Below are 23,780 nucleotides of genomic sequence, written 5' to 3' on the forward strand. Positions count from 1 at the left end.
CGGGACTTTGGCCCATCGCAGGCCGGAGAATCGCCGCGGGGGGCCCGCCGACCGGCGCAGCGCGATTCCCGCCCCCGCCGAATCTCGGGTGGCGGAGAATTCGGGACACGGCGGGGGCGGGTTTGGGGCCGGCCCCAGGCGATTCTCCGACCCGGCGGGGGGGAAATCCGTCATTGGGAAAATCTCAGAGTCCATTAGAAAGAATGTAACAGCAGAGCATTTAGAAATACATAATGTAATCAAGCAGAGTCAGCATGGCTTTGTGAATGGGAAATCACACCCGTCAAATTCATTATAGAATCATACCCGAACAGGCGCCAGAATGTGGCGACTACGGGCTTTCCGCAGTAACTTTCATTGCAGTGTTAATGTAAGCCTACTTGTGACACTAATGAAGATTATTATTATTATTATTATAAGGCATATTGACCAGATTTCCGACAGTATTTCAGGAAGGTTTAGAGACCAATAGGGGGACCGTAGCCCGAATAAGCGCGGACCCCATAGCCCAGCCACGCTATTTCTGCACCCGCCTCGTTGCCTACGCCTTGCGTCCAAAGCAGGTGCAGAGTTGGAGCCCAAGGAGAACTTTGGGAAAATACGACCGATGCAATTTTCCAATTGGGTGGCGCCGGTCGTACCAGTAATGAAACCTGAAGGGTCGGGGCATCGCTGCGGGGATTATAAAATGACCGAAAACTGGGTATCCTGCTGAGATCATTACCCAGTCTCCAGGATCGAGGATCTGTCTGCCAAACTCAAAGGTGGACCTATGTTCACCAGGTATGAGTCATGTGCATCTCCAGCTGGTGTTGGGGCCTTAGTCAAGACGATTTGGCACCACCAACACACACCGGGTGCTCTATGAGTATGGCTACCATTTGGGGTCTCCTCGGCATGCACAATGTTTCAGAGCATCATGGAGAACATATTTCAGGGGTTACCACATGTGGTTGTCTATTTAGACGATGTGTTTGTAACCGGTTCATCCAACCAGGAGCATTTCTGTAACTTGGCAGAAATGCTACACGCTTTGAAGCAGCTGGCACCCCTCTCCACCAAGAGAAATGCGGAGATGGCGTACCTTGATTACCACAAGGACTGCCATGGTCTGCACCCCATGGGGGAGAAAGTCCAGGCCATCCACCAAGCCCCAGTGCCAGCGGGGCCAACGGAACTTTGGGCTTACCTGGGCTGGTCAATTATTATGGGAAATTCCTCCTGGGGTTGGCTACGACATTGGTTCCCCTCCATAGACTACTATAGAAAAGGCAACTCTGGGTGTGGGTCGCTGAGCAATAAGCATCATTTACCAGAGCATAACAGCAGCTTTCCTCTTCAAGACTGCTCACTCATTTTGACCCTACTGGGCCGCTCAAACTGTCTGCGACACACCCCCTTATGGTGTCGGGTCCGTGCTACCCCATGTAATGGAAGATGGTTCTGAGCATTCTATCACATTCGCGTCCAGGACATTGGCTAACATGGAGAAAAGGTACGCACAAGTGGAGAAAGAAGGACTGCCTGTGCTTCTTGGCGGAAAGAAATTCCACCAGTACAGCTACCGGCACCTCTTCACCATCCTGACAGACCACAAACCCCTTCTGGTGCTCTTCAAGGAAGATCGTGGGATTGCCCCCAGAGCCTCCGCCCGTGTCCAGTGCTGGGCATTATTGCTGGCAGAGTACGACTACATATTGAAACGCCTCTCCGAGGCCCCAAATACCCCATGCAGATGCTTTGAGCTGCCTACTGCTGCCCACTAAGCCGTCTGAGCTTGGTCATCTCCGATCTAGTAGGGCTGACCTGCTGGAACTGGATCAGTCTGAGCTCGACAGAGGTTGCCGTCCGCTGGCTTGCACGTTCACCCCCGGCCTTGCCGTGCACGCCCGCAACTTCGGCAAGGGGGCCATTTGGGTCTCTTGGTGTCATCTTGGCGGCGTCTGGGCCGGCTTCCTACTAAGCCAACAGTGGTTATCACTGTTGCTTCACAGCTCCAGGATCCAAGGTTCGATTCCCGCTTGGGTCACTGTCTGTGTGGAGTCTGCACATTCTCCCCGTGTCTGCATGGGTTTCCTCCGGATGCTCCGGTTTCCTCCCACAAGTCCCGAAAGATGTTCGTTGAATTGGACATTCTGAATTCTTCCTCTGTGTTCCCAAATAGGTGCCGGAGTGTGGCGACTAGGGGCTTTTCACAGTAACTTCATTGCAGTGTTAATGTAAGCCTACTTGTGACAATAATAAAAACAGGTCAGGGCATGAGGGCGGGAATCTAATCGCCACATGGATCATCTTCGAAGGCGCATGCCTGACATCCCCACTAAACAGCCCGCTCCCCCTGCAGTCCTCTTTGTGCCTAAACTAGTGTTTATGCGAGGCTGCCTATCTCGGATCCACCAGTTCTCTTCCCCAGAGAGTAGTGGAGGCAGGGTCAATGAATATTTGTAAGGTTGAGATCGATAGACCTTTGACTAACCAGGGAGGTGAATGTTATTGGGGATTGGTGAAATGTGGAGTTGAGGCCTCAATTTGATCAGCCATGATCTTATTGACTGGCAGAGCAGGCTCATGGGGCCGAATGGCCTCCTTCTGCTCCTAATTCATATGTTCGTATGCAATTGAAATTCAGTCTCTAGTTAGCTGCCGTGATGCTATCAGATTGTTCCAAAACTCAAACAGTTTGTTATTGTCATTTTCCCACCTGGGGATATGGACTCCCTTTTATCTGCTGGGTTTTCTTTTTTGAAAACTCACTCATGTGTTCCGAGCAACTTTCTGATTGCTTTCTGAGTTTAATATATTGCTGTTTATGTGGAAAAGCACTTCTTTGCCGCAGAATCCGATAAAAATTGACTGAAATACAAGGATATTGGAGGAGTGCCCACAGGCGGGTTTTAAGGGGCATCTTACAGGAAGTGAGAGAGAGGCTTCGAGAGGGGCTTTCACAATGGAGAGCCTCCAATAGTGGAATGAAGGGGATTAGGGGGATGCACAATTGGCCAGAGTCATTGCAAAGATGGTGGAGACTAGAGGAGGTTAGAGATAGGGAGGAAGGAGGTCATGGTGGATTTAAAGAGGAAGGCGAGAATTTGAAATTGGAGCTAAAATAGGTCAATGAACAGCAGGGATATAGATGAATGGAACTTGATATTGGATTGGATATGGGAAGTTCCTTGAGAAAGTTGGAACAAGTAAGTGATCAGTGTATTAAAAGTTACAGACAGAGAAAACCAATGTGTGTTGGTGAAGCACAGAGGCTGACATTTCCCGGCTGTTGGGATTCCCTCTTCCCGCTGACAGCGCACACTAGCCCATGGGTTTCCCGGCAGCGTGGGGAGGCTTCAAAAGGAAATATCATTGATAAGTAGGGGGAAGAGAGAATCCCGCCAACGGCGAATGGCGCACGGCCGAGAAAGACGCGACTGGGAGACCGGAGAATCCTGCCCAGTGTCAGATTGTTGAGTTGCATTTCAGAATGGTTCAGAAATTTAAATTAATCATATATGTTTTCCCTTCAGTTCACTGTTTTACCACAGTGATGGATCTCCACTTGCCAATGTGAGGTACCCTCAGCTTGCAAAAACATTGAGAGCCATTGCAGATGAAGGCCCTGATGTTTTCTACAATGGCAGAATCGGACAGGAACTCATTGCAGATATACAAAAACAAACTCGCAGTAATTCAGGTATTTCTCTTATTTTGTCCCAATCATTTTAGGAATAATACCAAAGGAATGTGAAAGGTGATACCATGATTCTGTGCTGAAAGGACTGTGTAACCAGGAGATTTTGGTGGTCAGCCTGGATTTTTCAGTCCACCATGCAGAATCTCCGAGGCTCTGCGTCTGTACTTTGCAACATTAGGTCACAGCATCATCACTTTGAAGATCTTCTTATTTTGCTGTTGCCCCTATCTCCTTTAAACCTCATAGCACGCACTCCCAGCACATGACATTGCACGCACTCCTAGCACATGATATAGCACGCACTCCCAGCACATGATATTACATGCACTCCCAGCATATGACATTGCACGCACTTCTAGCACATGATATAGCATACACTCCCAGCACACAATATAGCATGCACTCCCAGCACATGACATTGCACGCACTCCTAGCACATGATATAGCATGCACTCCCAGCACACGACATTGCACGCACTCCTAGCACATGATATAGCATGCACTCCCAGCACATGATATAGCATGCACTCCCAGCACATGATATAGCATGCACTCCCAGCACATGATATAGCATGCACTCCCAGCACATGATATAGCATACACTCCCAGCACACGACATTGCACGCACTCCCAGCACATGACATTGCACACACTCCTAGCACATGATATAGCACGCACTCCCAGCACATGATATAGCACGCACTCCCAGCACATGACATTGCACACACTCCTAGCACATGATATAGCATACACTCCCAGCACATGAAATTAAATGAATGAAAAGAAAATCGCTTATTGTCACGAGTAGGCTTCAATGAAGTTACTGTGAAAAGCCCCTAGTCGCCACATTCCGGCGCCTGCCCGGGGAGGCTGGTATGGGAATCGAACCGTGCTGCTGGCCTGCTTGGTCTGCTTTAAAAGCCAACGATTTAGCTGAGTGAGCTAAACCAGCCCCTTCCTGCACATGACATGGCACACACTCCTAGCACATGATATAGCATGCACTCCCAGCACACGACATTGCACGCACTCCTAGCACACGACATTGCACGCACTCCTAGCACATGATATAGCATGCACTCCCAGCACACGACATTGCACGCACTCCTAGCACATGATATAGCATGCACTCCCAGCACACGACATTGCACGCACTCCTAGCACATGATATAGCATGCACTCCCAGCACACGACATTGCACGCACTCCCAGCACATGATATAGCACGCACTCCCAGCACACGACATTGCACGCACTCCCAGCACACGACATTGCACGCACTCCCAGCACATGATATAGCACGCACTCCCAGCACATGACATGGCACACACTCCTAGCACATGATATAGCACGCACTCCCAGCACACGACATTGCACTCACTCCCAGCACACGACATTGCACGCACTTCCAGCACATGACATTGCACACACTCCTAGCACATGATATAGCACGCACTCCCAGCACATGATATAGCACGCACTCCCAGCACATGATACAGCATGCACTCCCAGCACATGATATAGCACGTACTCCCAGCACACGACATTGCACGCACTCCCAGCACACGACATTGCACGCACTCCCAGCACACAACATTGCACGCACTCCCAGCACACGACATTGCACGCACTCCCAGCACACGACATTGCACACACTCTGCCCAGGACATTGGGCTTATAGCTGCCCGGTTCACAAGTTACCATTGAAGGAGCCCTGCTAGACTAGTGACTGAATGAGTATTTTTGGGAGGGAAGGAAGAAGAAAACAAATGGAGGAGAAGCAAAGGGAAAGAAAGAAGAAAAAAATGAAATGAAGCTTTCATTTCATAGGGGGCTGGTTTAGCTCAGTTGGCTGGATGGCTGATTCCAGATGCAGAGCGAGGGCTAAGAGCGTGGCTTCAAATCCCTGACCAGTTAACAAACAAACAGACTCTTGGTTAACCAGTTGGGTGATGTTTGGCTGTCAGTAAATTGGTCATCATCCACAGGGAAGGCAATAGGGCAGCTGAGGAGGTCAAAGGGGGCGGTCTATGAATACGGGGAAAAGGCGAGTAGGATGTTGGCACATCGAATTTTAAAGAAAGACAAGGATCTGGAGCAGTGTGTGTCTTACAGGCCAATTTTGTTGTTAAATGTGGATGCCAAGTTACTGACCAAGGTTTTGGCCACAAGGATTGAGGACTGTGTGCCAGGGGTGATAGGGGAGGACCAGGCAGGGTTTGTTGAGGGGAGGCATCTGTCGGCCAACATCAGGAGGCTGCTGAATGTGATAAATGATGCCCCCGGAGGGACGAAGTGTGGAGGTGGTGGTCGCAATGGATGCGGAGAAAGCCTTCAATCAGGTGAAGTGGGACTTATTGGAGGTGCTGGGGTGGTTTAGGTTTGGACACAGGGGTTTGTGGATTGGGTCCGGCTGTTGCACCGGTAGCGAGTGTGCGGACAAACCGGGTGAGCTCGGAATATTTCAGGCCGCATCGGGGGATGAGGCAGGGATGCCCACTCTCCCCACTGCTCTTTGCCTTGGCTATTGAGCCACTGGCAATGGCACTGAGAGCGACAAGGGAATGGCAAGGGATAGTATGGGGGGGTGGAGCATTGGGGCTCACTGTATACGGATGACTTGCTGCTGTATATTTCGGACCGGTTGGAAGGTATAGGGAGTAATGAGTATTTTGGAGGAATTCGGCCAGTTCCCGGGATACAAATTGAATCTGGGGAAGAGCGAGGTTTTTCCGATTCAAGCGAGGGGACAGGTGAAGAGGCTGGGGGAGATGCCGTTTAGAGTAGTGGGGGCGAGCTTTCGGTATTTAGGTATTCGGGTGGCGCGGGGGTGGGGACAGCTGCACAGGCTGAATCTGGCACGGTTGGTGGAACAGATGAAGGAGGATTTTAGGAGGTGGGATGTGCTCCCGCTGTCATTGGCGGGATGGGTGCAATCGGTGAAGATGACGGTCCTCCTGTGGTTTTTGTTTGTGTTCCAGAATCTCCGATTTTTATTCCTGAAGCTTTCTTTAGGAGGGTGAATGCGATGATTTCAGGGTTTGTTTGGGCGGGTAAAGCCCCGTGGGTGAAGAAGGTGCTGCTGGAGCGGGGTCGCGAGGAGTGGGGGGGGTTTGGCTCTCCCTAACTTTTTACTGGGCAGCGAACATAGTTATGGTGAGGAAGTGGATAGTGGGGAAGGGGTCGGTGTGGGAGCAGATGGAGGCAGCCTCTTGCAGGGAGACGAGGTTTGGGGCTTTATTGATGACCCCTCTGCTGTTCTCGCTGGCCAGATACTCCACAAGCCTGGTAGTGATGGCGGCCTTAAGGGTGTGGGAATAGTGGCGGCAACACCTGGGGCTGGAGGGGGCTTTGGTTTGGGCACCAATTTGTGGGAATGACCGGTTTGCTCCGGGGGGCTGGTGGGGGGTTTTGGGGTAGGCATCGGGCGGGCATTGGGCGGTTTGGGGATCTGTTAATTGACGGCAGCTTTCTGAGCTTGAGGGGATTGGTGGAGGAATTTGAGCTGCCGTCGGTAATGGGTTCCGGTATTTGCAGGTGAGGGACTTTGTTCTGAGGCAGGTTCCGTCTTTTCCTCATCTGCCGCCTCAAGGTCTATAGGGCAAGGTGATGTCAAGAACAGGGCTGGGGGAGGGGGGGGGTGGGCTGCTAGGCTTAACCTTATTCAGTTTAAGATGGTCCACAGGGCGCACATGACAGTGGCCAGGGTGAGCAAGCTTTTTGAAGAGGTGTAAGGTAGGTGTGGGCAGTGTGCGGGTGGGCCCGCGAAACATGTCCACATGTTTTGGGATGTCCGAATCTTGGGGGATTCTGGGAGGGGTCTGCCAACGTTATGTCGGAGGTCCTGAAGGTGAAGGTGGTCCCGAATCCAGAAGTAACGATCTTCAGAGTGTCGACGGTCCCGGGAATCCAGCGGGCGAGAGAGGGCGATGTTTTGGCCTTTGCCTCCCTGGAAACCCGGAGACGGATATTATTAGAATGGAGGGACTCGGAACCCCCGAAACTGAGGGTGTGGGTGAGTTTCTCAGGCTAGAAAAAATAAAATTCGCCTTGAGGGGGTCTGTGGAGGGGTTTGTCCAGAGATGGCAGCCGTTTAGCCACTTCTTTGAGAAAAGTTAAGGTGTCAGCAGTGGGTTGGAGGTGGGGTGTTAAAAGGAGGGGGCAGGGGAGTTGGGAAGTGGGACGATGGGGTGTTAGGTATTTTGTTGAGTTTGTTCTTTGCAGCCCTGTTGGCTTGTTTTGATTTGTGATTATGTTTGTTGTGTGAATATATAAATATAAATGCCTTGCAGTGTTTGGAAGATGATTCCTTACTACCTGCAGACACCAGGCCAATTCTGAGGGGTTGCAAACTGGACTGATGTTCCTGATCATACCTCAAGCACTGGGCATTTCTTACACGTTCAAAGTAATCTGACATCACTTTTCTCCTTGTGCACAGATAGCATTATAACATTCAAAGATTTGAATCAGTACGCTGCTTCAGTGACGGAGCCCCTGAACATTTCACTGGGGAACTACATGATGTACACTCCACCTCTGCCTTCAAAGGGAGCCATTCTCAGCTTCATCCTCAATGTCCTGAAAGGTAGGTATGACTATATCACCACATACCAGCAAGTGTACCCATCTATTTGTCTCCTCATTTATATCTGTTCATGCCTGTCATCCATTTGACTGTGTTTCCACGTGGTTTCTCCAAATTAGCTCCATAACTTGATCGGACGAAATCCCGGAAACATTATGGCTGCAATTTTCCGGCTGTCGGAATTTCCTGTTCCCGCCGGTAGTGCACCCCCACCTGGGGGTTTCCTGGCGGCATGGTGGTGCTATCACTGGGAAATCCCATTGACAGGCGATGGGAGCAGAGACGGCAGCCAGCGGCGCACCACCAGGAAACAGGGGGCTGGCGGGGGGAAGGGGGGGGGGGCAGAGAATTCAGCCCAAATATCGACACAAATGCTCCAGAGTTCAGTTCGCCCAACAAATCCACGGCAGATGATCAGGAGAAAATGGGTCTGAAATCCTATTGCCACAGTGATAGCGTGGCTGAGACACATTTGTTAGTAAAGTGCGGTGTGAGGGGTGGGGGCGTTGGGGTGGATGGAGGGGGGGGGGGGGGTTAACTCCACTGCAAACCGTTGCTATATCGGGCTTGTGAGTTTTTGATGGGCCAATGTAGAGGCAGCTTTACTCCTCATATGTAACTCTGTACCAGCCCCGGGGTGCTTGGCGGGGAGTGTAGTTGGAGTCTTACTCTGTTTTTAAACCCATGCTGTTTAAAGTCATTTTTGGGATGTTAGTGAATCCGGCGTCCATTCCTAATCCGGGTTTTCCCGGAGCACCTCTGAGTTTGGTGATGAGGCGTGCACGATCATTTACCTCTCAATCCTTTTGACTTAAGGACCAGCTCTGAATAAGAACAGGGTGACGACAAAGTCTGGCAGGAACGGGTATTAATTCCACTGCCCAAATCAGTATTTCTTTGGGAATATGCAGGTTTTGCCATCGAATTGACAGAATTGAATTCTAACAATAAACGAACGATCTAGGTTCCAAGCCAATTGAATGGTAATTTTATCTTTTTCTGATCTCAACAGACTTCAAGTTTTCTGCTGAGTCCATGGAGGGAAGCCAGAGGATGCAGACATACCATCGTATCATCGAGGCCTTCAAATTTGCAAACGGGCAGCTGAATAAAATAATAGGTCCGAAGGCCCAATCACATGTTAGTTTTCCCATTGTTACACTCTCTTCACAAACGTCAGCAAGGAAAATTATCAATGTAAATTCATGGTTTTCTTTTGAGAAACATTTTTTTGGCCAGTGGCTGTGAGCTCCACAAATGCCCATTCTTTCTGGGGTACAGCTCCAGAGACAAGGTTAACCTTCCATTACCTTTGCTCAAGTTGGCATTCTTCATGCGTCGACCCAGGCAGACAGTTACGCCCAGAAAGAAGTCACTTGCAAACCAAAATCAGACCCCTAGAAATGGCCATCAAGTACTATCCAGACTGAAATTACTCCAGGGGATTATAATAATCCTTCCGAGGCCCGGGGGAATACACTGGGTGGGATTCTCCAGCCGCCCCCCCCCCCCCCCCCCCCCCCCCCCCCCCCCCCCCCCCCCCACCCAGCCGCGTGTTTCTTGGTGGTGCACCATTGGCAGGCAGTGGGATTCTCCACTCGGGATTTCTCATTGAGGCCACCCCACGGCACCGGGAAACCTGCAGGAGGGGGGTGGGGAGGGAGTTGGGCTGCTTGCGGGAAAAGAAAATCCTATTAGCCGGAGAATTCCGACCACTGACCGATCTCCCTGTTGGACTCATAGAATGCGAGCTTCCCCGTTAGTGGGCGGAGGCCCCTCCAGCTGGGGCTCGTTACCTTGTTCTGTAAAAGCCGGCCTGAACTGGGACTGCCACTTTTGTAGTCCCAACCAGGATCTGTTGGGTCGTATGCTGCCTTAGCGGCCTTTTCTTTTACCTTAAGTAAACTCCAGCTAATTTACATCCGTGGGCCTCCTGGATCTTCGTAGGAATTTAGGGATATGAGGAACAGGAGCGAAAATGGATTTGAAGCCCCAAATCAACCATGATAGTGTTGAATAGCTGGGCAGGCTCGACAGGCCAAGTGGTCTACTCCTGCTCCCAGTTCTTATGTTCTTAACACAGAAGCGTCACGTGTTGGCATGACTAACAGTCAGATGGAGCCAAAAAGCCCTTACCTCCTGGTATATGAGGCTCAGTGAAGCAAGACATGGTTCAATTACTGACTGAACTAACTGAACAGCTCATTGGAACCCCGCTACAAGAGGAATCTTACTTTCCTTTTAAGGCTGAAACATTATTTTGATCTATTTCTGTATATTTGCATTGTCTTTCTTGAAGACACTGCATTTAAAATGTATGTGAAACTTGGAAAACTGGGAGAGAAGTGATTCCAAATCAAAATGGACAGCCTCATCAGTAATTTTTACAGAGCCCTCACTGTAACATTCTGACCCATCGAATTTCTCAGTATTTCATCGAGGCCTTCAAATTTGGAAACGGGCAGCTGAATAGAATGATAGATCCGAACGCCCAATCACATGTTAGTTTTCCTAAGAGTGGCTAAGGTAAATATTGGTCCTTTAGAGGATGAGAAGGGAGTTTTAATAATGGGAAATGAGGAAATGGCTGAGGAACTGAACAGGTTTTTTGGGTCGGTCTTCACACTGGAAGACACAAATAACATGCCAGCGACTGATAGAAATGAGGCTATGACAGGTGAGGACCTTGAGAGGATTGTTATCACTAAGGAGGTAGTGATGGGCAAGCTAATGGGGCTAAAGGTAGACAAGTCTCCTGGCCCTGATGGAATGCATCCCAGAGTGCTAAAAGAGATGGCTAGGGAAATTGCAAATGCACGAGTGATAATTTACCAAAATTCACTAGGCTCTGGGGTGGTCCCGGTGGATTGGAAATTTGCAAACGTGACACCACTGTTTAAAAAAGGAGGTACGCAGAGAGTGGGTAATTATAGGCCAGTGAACTTAATTTTGGTAGTAGGGAAGATGCTGGAATCTATCATCAAGGAAGAAATAGCGAGGCATCTGGATAGAAATTGTCCCATTGGGCAGACGCAGCATGGGTTCATAAAGGGCAGGTCGTGCCTAACTAATTTAGTGGAATTTTTTGAGGACATTACCAGTGCAGTAGATAACGGGGAGCCAATGGATGTGGTATATCTGGATTTCCAGAAAGCCTTTCACAAGGTGCCACACAAAAGGTTGCTGCATAAGATAAAGATGCATGGCATTAAGGGTAAAGTAGTAGCATGGATAGAGGATGGGTTAATTAATAGAAAAGCAAAGAGTGGGGATTAATGGGTGTTTCTCTGGTTGGCAATCAGTAGCTAGTGGTGTCCCTCAGGGATCCGTGTTGGGCCCACAATTGTTCACAATTTACATCGATGATTTGGAGTTGGGGACCAAGGGCAATGTGTCCACGTTTGCAGATGACACTAAGATGAGTGGTAAAGCGAAAAGTGCAGAGGATACTGGAAGTCTGCAGAGGGATTTGGATAGGTTAAGTTGACAAATGTGAGGTTATCCATTTTGGAAGGAACAACAGCAAACGGGATTATTATTTAAATGATAAAATATTAAAACATGCTGCTGGGCAGAGAGACCTGGGTGTACTCATGCATGAGTCGCAAAATGTTGGTTTACAGGTACAACAGGTGATTAAGAAGGCAAATGGAATTTTGTCCTTCATTGCTAGAGGGATGGAGTTTAAGACTAGGGAGGTTATGCTGCAATTGTATAAGGTGTTAGTGAGGCCACACCTGGAGTATTGTGTTCAGTTTTGGTCTCCTTACTTGAGAAAGGACGTACTGGCACTGGAGGGTGTGCAGAGGAGATTCACTAGGTTAATCCCAGAGCTGAGGGGTTAGATTATGAGGAGAGGTTGAGTAGACTGGGACTGTACCCGTTGGAATTTAGAAGGATGAGGGAGGATCTTATAGAAACATAAAATTATGAAGGGAATAGATAGGATAGATGCGGGCAGGTTGTTTCCACTGGCGGGTGAAAGCAGAACTAGGGGGCATAGCCTCAAAATAAGGGGAAGTAGATTTAGGACTGAGTTTAGGAGGAACTTGTTCACCCAAGTTATGAATCTATTGAATTCCTTGCCCAGTGAAGCAGTAGAGGCTCCTTCAGGTAACGACTGTTTAGCACAGCGCTAAATTGCTGGCTTTGAAAGCAGACCAAGGCAGGCCAGCAGCACAGTTAGATTCCCGTAACAGCCTCCCCGAACAGGCGCCGGAATGTGGCGACTAGGGGCTTTTCACAGTAACTTCATTTGAAGCCTACTCGTGACAATAAGCGATTTCCATTTCATTTCATTAAATGCTTTTAAGATAAAGATAGATAGTTTTTTGAAGAATAAAGGGATTAAGGGTTATGGTGTTCGGGCTGGAAAGTGGAGCTGAGTCCACAAAAGATCAGCCATGATCTAATTGAATGGCGGAGCAGGCTCGAGGGGCCAGATGGCCTACTCCCTATGTTCTTATGTTCACTTTCTTCACAAACATCAGCAAGGAAAATTATCAATGTAAATTCATGGTTTTCTTTTGAGAAGCATGTTTTGGCCAGTAGCTGTGAGCTCCACAAATGCCCATTCTTTCTGGGGTACAGCTCCAGAGACCTGTGATATACCATGTCCTCATTATTGTGGGAAAGGAGATAGACACATGCAATATTTTTAGCCCTAACCTCCTGTCTCTCTTTGCTGTAAATTCAGATATCCGACCTCCTCTCCGATCAGCTTGCCAAACTCACACAACAGCGTATTGATGATGAAGTCCATCCACGGAATTACTACACCGCTGAACCTCAAACACCCGACAAGTATGCCACCAGTCATGTTTCAGTGATAGACAGAGATGGCAATGCAGTTTCTGTCACCAGCTCAATCAATCACCTGTAAGTACAGGTATCTCTTGCAACGTATAACAATGTAATCACATGCTAGTTACACATCAAGAACATCCATCACTTGAATCTGTGACAGATACTCTGTGGTTGGTACCCAAACTAACTCATTGAGCGATGTCACATAACCAAAGGCCTGTAATTCCTCTGGAAAATTTCCTGTTAAAATCAATAATATATATAGGAATTTGACTCAAATCCATTTACCAGTGCACTCGGAATATAAATGGAATGTGTTGTAAAGAACTCCTTCCTCGTATATTTGAATGTCGCATTGAGACAGCCGTCAAGCAACGTCAAAGCTGCCTGAATAAATTACAGCTGTCCGTGTGTTGTAATATAGTTAGGACTGTGGCTGCATGTTCCACTACAACGACATGTGCACAAATGCTCATTGCAGAAACGAGAGAGTGCTGCACCGTCAGGTGTACTGACTTGCCGATAAGATGTTAAATTGAGGTCCCACCAACCATTTCAGCTGGATGTGAATAATCCCATGGCTCTTTTCAAAAATCAACACCACTCCTGCAGATTACCTGGTTGTTATCTCATTGCTGTATGAGGGGGTTTGCCCTGTGCAATTTGGCTGCAGCATTTGGTGCAGAAGGGTATTGCAACAGTGCTTACACTTCAAAAGAACCCTGATGTACATAAAGCATGGGTGCAATTGAATGGCCTCATCACGCCTGACGCAGTGACGCGATGAGGCGGTTAAATCTCGCAAGAGGCTTCTTGCGACACTCAGAACCCAGCTCGCCAGTGCAGGAAATGAGATAAATGCGGCCTTGATGGGGCGTTCCCGACTGGGGCCAAAAACACCCATTAGATTATGGGGTCATTAACACCCCGCCATAATATGTGCCCAAAACATGACTCTGTTTTTTGCGAATAAATAGTGCCTGATTTTGCTATATTGTAAAGGCAAGGGTCTCTTTCAGAGACTTAGGGCGGGATTCTCTGGTCCCCAGCTGCCAGTTTCTCAGTGGTACGCCGTTCACTGGATGTGGGATTCTTTACTCCTGCTGCTTGCCAATTAAGCCACCCCACACCGCTGGGAAACCCGTGAGCAGGGGTGCGCTGCCAGTGGGAACAGAGAATCCCAATGGCCGGAAAATTCCAGCCTAATGTTCAATGTCAAAAAACATCTAGGGCGCAATCCTCCGGCCACGCTTTGCCGGAAAAGCAGCTCGCCGCTCCCGGGATCTTCCCGGCTCACAACACCTCGTGAGATTCTACACAATGGGCAGGATCCGCATATTAGAGCAAGGCAGTAAGCAGAGATTGTAAAGTTCCCCATTCAAGCCCCTTATTCAACACGAGTGGTGTTGAACAGTCATGTGCTTCTCAGCACTGCGAGTGCCAGGAAATATGAAGCTAAATACGCTCGTTAGGGGACTTTATTCCATTTTGGGAAGATTGCGCCCCTAAGATTTCTATAGGATTGGAACTTAAAGAAGCATCAATGGAAGTTTTGCTAAATTGTGCAGGTGTAAAAATGACCACCACACCAACTTAAGAGGTCCCCAACCTGTTTTCTGCTCCCCCCCCCCCCTCCCCCACCCCCCACCCACCCACCCACGTTCTTTCTGCTTCTTGGGGGGTGAAGTATCCCCAGGGTCACTGAGACAGGCCTGTTGCAGGCTTCGTCTCCTGCACTGCTTCTTCAGCAGCCTCAAGATGTACCCTGACTGTCGCAAATACGGCACAGGGCTGACAGAAAGTGAGGCTTCTGCTGCTATCTTCAGAGGCAGCTGCTGTGGATCGGTGGCAAAGCTGGAGTCAATCTGCACAGTGAAACTCGAAAGGCTACAAAAGCTGAAAGTGATGTTTTTCTTCACTGGATGGCCCAAGGCTCTGTGACAGCCGTCTGGCCAACCAAGAGAGAGGCATTCAGGGGGGATGCTTCCTCCTTCCTCAGTGTCACTTTGGTATGATTCACTCCTCTCTATCCCAGAGATAACCTACCCTCCTCAGCCTTGCCTGGCACAGCAGCTTTGCTGCAAAATGCTTAAAACTCAGACGTCCAGTGTCCTGCAGCTGATATGTGAGGCAGTGTCCAGAAACCGAAGTGGCACACCAAGTAAACTTGTCTTGATAAAGACTGGCACTTTCCAAGTTTCTCAAAGTATTTTAAATCAGTCATCAGGACACCATTTCCCACCCTCCCCTGTAGTGGTGCCTCTGAAGAAGCGTAGCTTGGAGATCACCTTGACGGTTTGAAGAAAACTGACTGTGGAAGATTGGCTAATGTTGGTTCAGTCAAGCGGGTGGGAGGGCAGCACATCTCTCGTCCCACCACCTCACCCCCCCCCCCCCCTCCCCCTTCCCTACCCTCCCAATCTCACACCCCAGCAGGAGTTTACAGCCTCCATCCATCTTGTGCAGGTTTTTACATCTAACTTTGCCTCTAGGAAATACATTTCTGTAGTCAGTGGAATTAAAAATGGAGTTTGAGGGATAACGGGTTTCCAACTCACTCACCTGTTTTACACTGTCACATAGCACGGCCTTTCCTTTAGTCACGTGAGCGAGAGCTTTGGGGCTGATTTTCAAAGTTGTGGAAGCAGCGACCTGGCTGCCTTTTTTTCCCATTAAGGGGCAATTTAGCATGGCCAATCCACCTGCCCTGCACATCTTTGGGTTGTGGGGGTGAGACCCACGCAAACACGGGGAGAATGTGCAAACTCCACACGGACAGCGACCCAGGGCCGGGGGCGAACCTGGGTCCTCGGCGTCGTGAGGCAGCAGTGCTAACCACGGCGCCACCGTGCAGCCTTACCTAGCTGTTTATTCATGGCTAATGGCTCATTTAAATACCCGGATGCCGGATTTACCTGACACCCGGGTTGCAACCACCGTGCCTGCAAGATCTGGACAGGGCATTGTTTAGCACTGGTTCAAAAACACATGGACTTAGCATAACAGCATCCCGAGGGGTGGGGGAGTGGAGGGGGGGGGGGTGGTCTCACAGGAAATTGGAAACCCCCCCGCTGGTCAGGAACAGGGCGGGATGATACGCTGGCACCCCTCTGGCACTGGGCACCCTGACACTGCCACCCACACAGGGTGTGTGGGTGACACTACCAGGGTGCCATGGGCACTGCCAGGGTGCCATGGGCACTGCCAGGGTGCCATGGGCACTGCCAGGGTGCCATGGGCACTGCCAGGGTGCCATGGGCACTGCCAGGGTGCCATGGTCACTGCCAGGGTGCCATGGGCACTGCCAGGGTGCCATGGGCACCGCCAGGGTGCCATGGGCACTGCCAGGGTGCTCAGCTGGCAGTGCAAGGGTGCCCGGGTGCCAGGTTGCCACTGCCAGGGGATGTTCCTGGTGGGACCTTGTCAATTGTTGGAGGAGGGGAGGGGGTTCCCAAGGGCTTTGACAAGGTGGGGAAGTGAGGGGAGGGGCAGAAAGCAGGGGTGTCTTGAAAGGAAGGGCGGGGTGGGGTGACGTTCGGGGCTGCCAATCAAAATGGTGTCCCAATCTGCGAACAGCTGGAACTGCCTCCAAAAGCAGCCTTGGTGGAGAGAAACTCACCCAGGCCACAAAAAACCCAGCAAAGTGCTGTTGAATAGCAGGATGATTCTCGGTGCTGCAGCCGCCAAAAATCACCCAGCCAAACATGCCCAGCAGTGGCCTTAGTTTTAAATCCGTTGAATCACGACCTCGGTTTTCAATCGAATTGGAGAAATTTTGAGATTGAGGTGTATTTTTGTTTCCATAGATTTGGTTCCAAGATCTTTTCCAAAAGTACAGGCATCATCTTGAATAATCAGCTCGCAGATTTCTGCGGACCAAATAATACATTTCCAGACATCGCAACAGGTAAGTACAGATGAAAGGGCTAAGGCCTCCCATCTTAATTCTGGGCACCACATGTCTACTTGTGCCTATGACAAGGAACAGTGAATATTCGTCTATTGTAGAGGTCAGCAGAAATTGTTAGGGATCAACATCTTTGCATCAGAATCATTGTTTTAATCAGCCAGATATCCAACACAAATTATTACCATTGCAATCATTCGTAAAATGAATGTTTGTTTTTAATCTTAGTGCTTTAGGTACAGCTCCAGTAATAAATGCATGCCCTGGAAAAGATTGTGAATGTTAAAGCTTCAATCTTCGTTCTGGGCTGAGTTAGCGAATGGCATGAAAATGAATGAAATGAAATGAAAATCGCTTAAATTGTCACGAGTAGGCTTCAATGAAGTTACTGTGAAAAGCCCCTAGTCGCCACATTCCGGCGCCTGTCCGGGGAGGCTGGTACGGGAATCAAACCGTGCTGCTGGCCTGATTGGTCTGCTTTAAAAGCCAGCGATTTAGCTGAGTGAGCTAAACCAGCCCTGCATGAAGGGTGTTAGAGCATTTTTGATCCTGCTGACTATCCATTGACAGCTTCTTGCCAGTGCACATCGCACATGGTGGAATTTGATTCAGTTGTGATGTCCACTATGGTCAAATGGCCTGTTGACACCTGGAGAATTCTAATCTCTCTCCACCCATACCCGCCGAGCCTGTCTGGAGCAGTTAAAATGAAGCTGGGAGATAAGGATGTTTGAGGGCGGGGTGTGAGCTGAGCTATTCCTCTCCCTCCCTTAGCTGGCTGGACATAATTGTAAGTTACAGGCAGCAAGCACACTCACATCATTTTAACCTGAGGCCTGACTGGGGTCAAGTGGTGACATTCCCACCAGGTCAAAGGCTGTTGTGTTATGCTTCTTCATGTAGCACAAGCTGCTTCCTTGATGTATACTCTGACAAAGGAAGGTTCAGACTTGGAGATAGGTTTAACGCATTTATTGAACAGTTAACAATTCTCCTACTTGAGTTCGACTCTCCTGCTGATCTTGCTGTAGTAACTCAGTCTAACTAACCAGTCTGCTCTAAGCCATGCGGTGGGTGTGATGCTTCCTGATCTGCCCCTGTCTCTCTGAGTGTCGCCTATGGAAAGAGAAAGTGTGTGCCCTGTCCTTTTATATGGGTTGCCCCCTTGTGCTAGTGTCACCTCTGGGTGTGTCTTGACTGCCCATTGGTTGTGTCCTATCTTACTGACCTATTGGTTGAATGTCTGTGTGTCATGATGTCTCTGGTGCTCCCTCTAGTGTACATTTAGTCCTAGTGCATCTCCATTAACCCCTTGTGCATTTACAAGAGGAACACACTGTCAACAGCAGCCAGGGCCAGAACACTCCTTGTCAGGCCATATTGCATTCTCTTTTTGCAACGCTTGATATTTTCAGTCTCTATTATAACATTTTGTCATTCACAGTTAAAGGGCAGCAGCCGCCTTCTTCCATGTCTCCATCCATATTGATATCGCAGGACAAAACATCAATGATGGTGGTGGGATCTTCTGGTGGGAGTATGATCGTCAGTGCCACTGCACAGGTACGTACACGGTGTCACTGCTTTCAGCTAGTCATCAAGCCTCTTACTGCAGGTGTGCGAAGGCATCCCACCGGTGCTGAGTAAGAGTTCTCCTAATGTCTGCCTATCTCAGGTTATCTATTGCTACAGGGAGTGTAGAGCCCAACAAATTCTGGCTCAATCAGGTTGATCGATGCAAGTCTCTGTCTGTCAACTCTAGGATCTGAAGTCAGGTAGCGCTACGCAAACCCCTCAAAAGACAAAAAATCCAAGAATAATTTACTGTTCCAGATTCTTGGCTATAAAGGTAGCCAGCAGGGAAAAAGGCGAATATCACAATGTGCATTCAGAGCATCAAAGGCAAGAATTCTTTGGCTGTTGCACTTCACCTTTCCCGCTGGTACAGGACCCCCACCCATGGGTTTCCTGGTGGTGTGGGGTGGCTGCAATGGGAAATCCCATTGATAAGCGGCGGGTGGGTAGAATCCCGCCGTCCGAGAACGGTGCACCGCCGAGAAGCACACAGCTGGGGGAACGGACAATCCCCACCTAATGTTTCCCAAACCTTTGTGGGCCATGCCATATAACCGCTAAGTGTCAGCCCACCAATGCTCCAGCAAACTAAGCCACGTGTCATCATCCCATAACAAAGGATTTTCATAGGCTCTCATACCTAGTCAGTTATGGTTTGTGATACGGTACTGCCAATTCTTAAAAGGTCCTAATGGGTGCATAGCTTCTACTGTCTTCAGTAATCTGATTGAGCTCATTAGCCATCATTTAAAGCCCCTGCTTTATTATCGATCCAGTGTGTACCTAAGATGATGGGCTGGATTCTCCGTTTGGGAGACCCTGGGCAGGATTCTCTGTTGTCCGACGCCGATATCGTAATCGTCGATTGGGAGGAGAATCCAATCCGACACCCAAATCGGGTTCGGCGCCGGTTTGGCACCGGTCAGCCATGCTCTGTCTCCGCGAAAGTGGTGTTGTGTGCCGCATGCCATTCTGCGATGCTCCGCCCCCAATAGGCCGGGTGCGGTTGAGGTATGGTCTGAGCGGTCAGGGCCCCGGCGCCGCAGTTGTAGACTGTGTCCAGCGTCGCCACACTTGGCCGGGATCCGTGCTGCTGGCCGCAGCGGCTTCCGCGAGGGCTGAAGGGACTGGTGGGCGTGGCCTGTGGGGTGGCGGATGGCGGGTTGAGTCCGTGCACGGCCGGCACCATGTTGTACGGCGCGACCACTGCAGGCTGTCGGCGTTCACATGTGCAGCCACGGACCTGGCCATTCTCCAGCCATTTTCAGCACGGAGACGGGGGTTTCGCCCAGGGCCGCTGCTAGCCCCTCACCGGTCCCAGAATCGGTAAGGGTTCGTTGCTGATTTTGCCATTGTAAAACTCCGTGAATTCTTGATTTCAGCCGGCACCTAGCCGCTGAAATGGAGAATCCACCCCTATGTTCTCCCACCAGAACTGAATTGCACTTGTTTTATGATCCCCTTGTGGTCGTAAAGCAGGATGCAATTCCGTATTCCTTGCCATGTAAATTTATGCATGGCATGAAGTAGGAGGGGAATCCCGGGAGAATCCGGGGAGTAGCCCAATAGCGGAGTCCCACGGCTGGCATCCCACCTACATCGCAAATGAACCACGACCACCCCCACCTACACCACAGATCGGCTGCCAGCGCGAATCGACCACAAACCCCCTCCCCCCGCACCGCATGGTAGCCTCCCCACCAGATTGCCTGGATCCCTCCAGGGACCCCTGTAATAGGGGACCCGCATAGGAACACCTGTAATAGAGAGACCCCCACAGGGACCTCTTGCCAAAAAGAACCCCTCCACAGACCGCCCCCCACACACAGACCTCCCCAACCCTTCCACACAAAGACCTCTGCCACACACACATAATGTGGAACTCATTCATATCGCCAGTGAGGGATCGGAGCGGGCGTTGACCCCAATTTTTGCCCTGATGCCAATTCTCCGCCCCATTGGGAAGCGCAGATCCAGCAACCCGGAGATGGAGAATCCCGCCCTGTCGGATTCAGGGCCTTTTATTTACCACGCGATTTTGGGCAAGTTACAGTTAGACTGGTTTTTGTGCCTGGACTGAACAGTAAAGAGTCTGCTGAAAGGATTGTGAATAGTTTTAATGGTGTGCTTTTATGACTGGCTGACCAGTCGGTGTTTATACTTGGAAGATTTTAATATTTATTTCCCTCTCATGCATCTTCCCACTCTGCCAGTATATCACCTGTCCCACACGTCCAACTTGTTTCCAGATCAATGTTATGGAAATATGGCGGACGTAAACAAGGCAGTGTGTAGACCACCTCTTGGGAAATCAAATCAAAACTATTATGGTCACAGGAACCCGAGGAGGTCCAAACTTAAAGGCTTATTTAGTTTAAGGCATGGAAGGTCACAAAGCAGTGGGCAGTCTGTCCAGTCCCAACCGGGACCATCCGCAGATAGCAGTTCCCCTCCTGGCCGGCTTTTATCGGTCTGATTTAACGGGCCATGCTGCTAGGCCTCCGCCCCTCAGCAGGGGAGCTCGTACTCCAGGAGTTCCATGGAGCGATCAAGCGGAGTGGGGCACGAGGGGGTTCCTACAATACGGCTATCCATCTCCTACCAACGTGCAGCGAGCGTGTGAATCGTGAAAGACGTGTCCTGAAGACAGTTCAGATATGGACAAAGGAGAACAGGGAGGGGCTCATGGTCTGTTTTAGTGTCACTGATTGGCCGTGTTTTTGTGATTGGTGTGGTGGTCCACACGAGTTAACCGACACTTTAAAATTGAAGCCACCCCTTTGTCGCTCGGAAACCACGGACGGGGTCCGCTGCCGGCAGCAACAAAGAATCCCAACGGCCAAAAAATTGAGCTTAGGTACAGCCCCAGTAATTAACTGCCTGGAAAAGATTGTGAAAGTTCCAGATTCAATCTTAGACCTGGACTGAGTCAATGAATGGCATTCGGGTTGCTGGAGCGTTTTTGATGCTGATGACTATCCATTGACACCGTCTGACTAGTGCATGGGAGGGATTCTCCCTCCTGCCGGACCCGTTTCCTGGTGCGGCATGCCCCTGCCGCCAGCAGGATCCTCCGTCCCAGCAGCCAGCCAATGGGGTTTCCCATTGTGGGTGTCCCATGGCTTCAGGAAATCCACGGGTGCAAGCCGACCCAGCCTGCCAAACACTGCCCCCATGTAACGCCCCTACGCCCCCGGACCAACCCCCACTAGTCCCCAAAGCCCCCGCCGCCCACCCACCCACGAACGGCTCACTCCCATCCCTGACTGTGGCAGCAAGCATGGGAAGGGCTTAACAAAATGGAATCTCCGTTTCAGCCGGTAGCTAGCTGGGCATTTTACAATGCCACAATTGGCGGCTAACCATCACCAATTCCGGGACTGGTGAGGGGCTAGCAGCGGGAGGGGTTGAAACCCCCAGCTCCAGCACTGGAGAATGCCAATAACCTGCAGCGGTCGGGCCGTACAACGTGTTGCCGGCTGTGTGCGGACATGACCTGTCAAGTGCGACCTCATAGGCCAAGCCCTGACGACCCCCACATGTTCCCCAGCCCTCGCAGAAGCCCCCCCCCCCCCCCCCCCCCCCGGACAGCGGCACGGATCCCGGCTGAGTGTGACGATGGTGGACATAGTCCACAGCCGCCACGCCCAGTTCCCGACCGCTCAGACCACACAGCAAACGCGCGGTCGGGAACGTGATCCATCTGGGGCAGAGCATCGTGGGAGGGCATGCTGATGTCGTGCCAACACTATTGCAACTGCTTGCACCGTGCAACGTGATGACGCCATTTCAGAGGGGGCAGATTCTTGAAAACTGGTGTCAAACCGGCGCCGCCCCCTATTTGGGCATCAGGATGGATTCTCTGCCCAAGCGTTGATTATGATATCGGCGCGGGCAACGGAGAATCCCGCCCCAATGTGCCTGTGGACTATCGTACCTTAGTTCACAATCTTCATCGATTTTATGGAAGATTTGATGTAGATGGATGTGGAAATGAGTGTAACAAAATATGTGTTAGGATCCCTGTATATTCACCTGTGCAGTTTTCAGAGAATGATGTTTCATTGCTTTTTCCCATATTCAACCAGAGAGAGCTCTTGGTCCTGATGGACAATGAGTGAATGATGAAAGAATGTGCTCCCCAGTTTAAAGGGGTATTTACACAGTTATTTCCATTAAAACATTTTTTTTATTACTTTATCAGAGTTACAAAGCCAGAGCTCAGAGTGTGGACCAGAGGCAAACCCCTAATCCAGCTCCTTGCTGGCTCCAAAGACCAATTCAAATTGAATCCAATTCATGGTCCCCACAAGGGAGACATACCAGATCCAGCATTGCACCTGACCTCACGCTCATGTTATGGGCCAGGGTTTAGAGAACCCCAAAGTGCATCATGGAGTTCACCTGACCCACAACTTTGAATAGATTGTGGTATGGGGAGTACACGGCCCATTCTACAGGTGTGGTACAGCAGAAATGGAAAAGTATTTTTTAAAGCAAAATAATGTTTATTCTATGAACTCATGTTAACCTTTTTAAAATATAGTGAACATCTTAGCAACCATTAATTCAAATACAACCCCCAAAGACTACAACACTAAGTAAATCTTTTAAGCTTTCCGTTTTAATATCCATATGATCCATACCTTTATCAAAAGCACATCAGGTTAAAGTCACTACTGAAAAATTTATATTTCTGAATTCATTAAATGATCAAGAGATAGTCTTTTGATGGCAGAGAGAACAGCAGTACACCTGCTTGGCTGGCTTCAGCTCCAACACTGTTCGTGGCGCTGTCCCTTGCTTCTCCCCCCCCCCCCCACTATGGTTCGCCTTTCCTTCCTCTTAGATTTAGCTGTCCCCCCCCCCCCCCCCCCCCCCCCCCCCCGGTCTATCGCTCCCTATCATGCTTTGGCTACTTTCCCCTGGTTCCTGGCTACCTGGCTATTCTTTTGCTTGTTTGTTGGCCACAAACAGGTCCCGGAACAATTGGGTTAAAGGCTTCTGTGGAAGCTGTCGTCTGACCCTCGGTGGTGAATTTGATTTTCTCCATTTGGAGAGATTCTGAGAGGTCAGACAGCCAGTCTGCAGCTTTGGGTGGTGCTGCTGACCACCAGCCGAACAGGATTCTACGGCGGACAATCAGGGAGGCAAAGGCAAGGGCGTCCGCCCTACTCCCCAGAAAAATTGCCCTTAGTGTTGGGTGGGGTTACTGGGTTA

The 23,780-nt window shown here is 50.0% G+C and overlaps 1 protein-coding gene across 2 annotated transcripts in view; it reads left to right on the top strand.

The window, feature by feature from the left end:
* The window catches only part of LOC119964350 (glutathione hydrolase 5 proenzyme-like), a 117,600-nt gene that overhangs the window by 73,777 nt on the left and 20,043 nt on the right, over nucleotides 1-23,780 (top strand). For both annotated transcript variants that reach the window (XM_038793720.1, XM_038793728.1), the window contains 6 exons: nucleotides 3,519-3,685; nucleotides 8,126-8,272; nucleotides 9,285-9,412; nucleotides 12,969-13,150; nucleotides 16,885-16,985; nucleotides 18,430-18,548. In XM_038793720.1, the coding sequence (XP_038649648.1) occupies nucleotides 3,519-3,685; nucleotides 8,126-8,272; nucleotides 9,285-9,412; nucleotides 12,969-13,150; nucleotides 16,885-16,985; nucleotides 18,430-18,548 (844 nt within the window). The remainder of the gene's footprint in view (nucleotides 1-3,518; nucleotides 3,686-8,125; nucleotides 8,273-9,284; nucleotides 9,413-12,968; nucleotides 13,151-16,884; nucleotides 16,986-18,429; nucleotides 18,549-23,780) is intronic.

This window comes from Scyliorhinus canicula, chromosome 1 (genome assembly GCF_902713615.1).
Source record: "Scyliorhinus canicula chromosome 1, sScyCan1.1, whole genome shotgun sequence".
Classification (NCBI taxonomy): domain Eukaryota; kingdom Metazoa; phylum Chordata; class Chondrichthyes; order Carcharhiniformes; family Scyliorhinidae; genus Scyliorhinus; species Scyliorhinus canicula.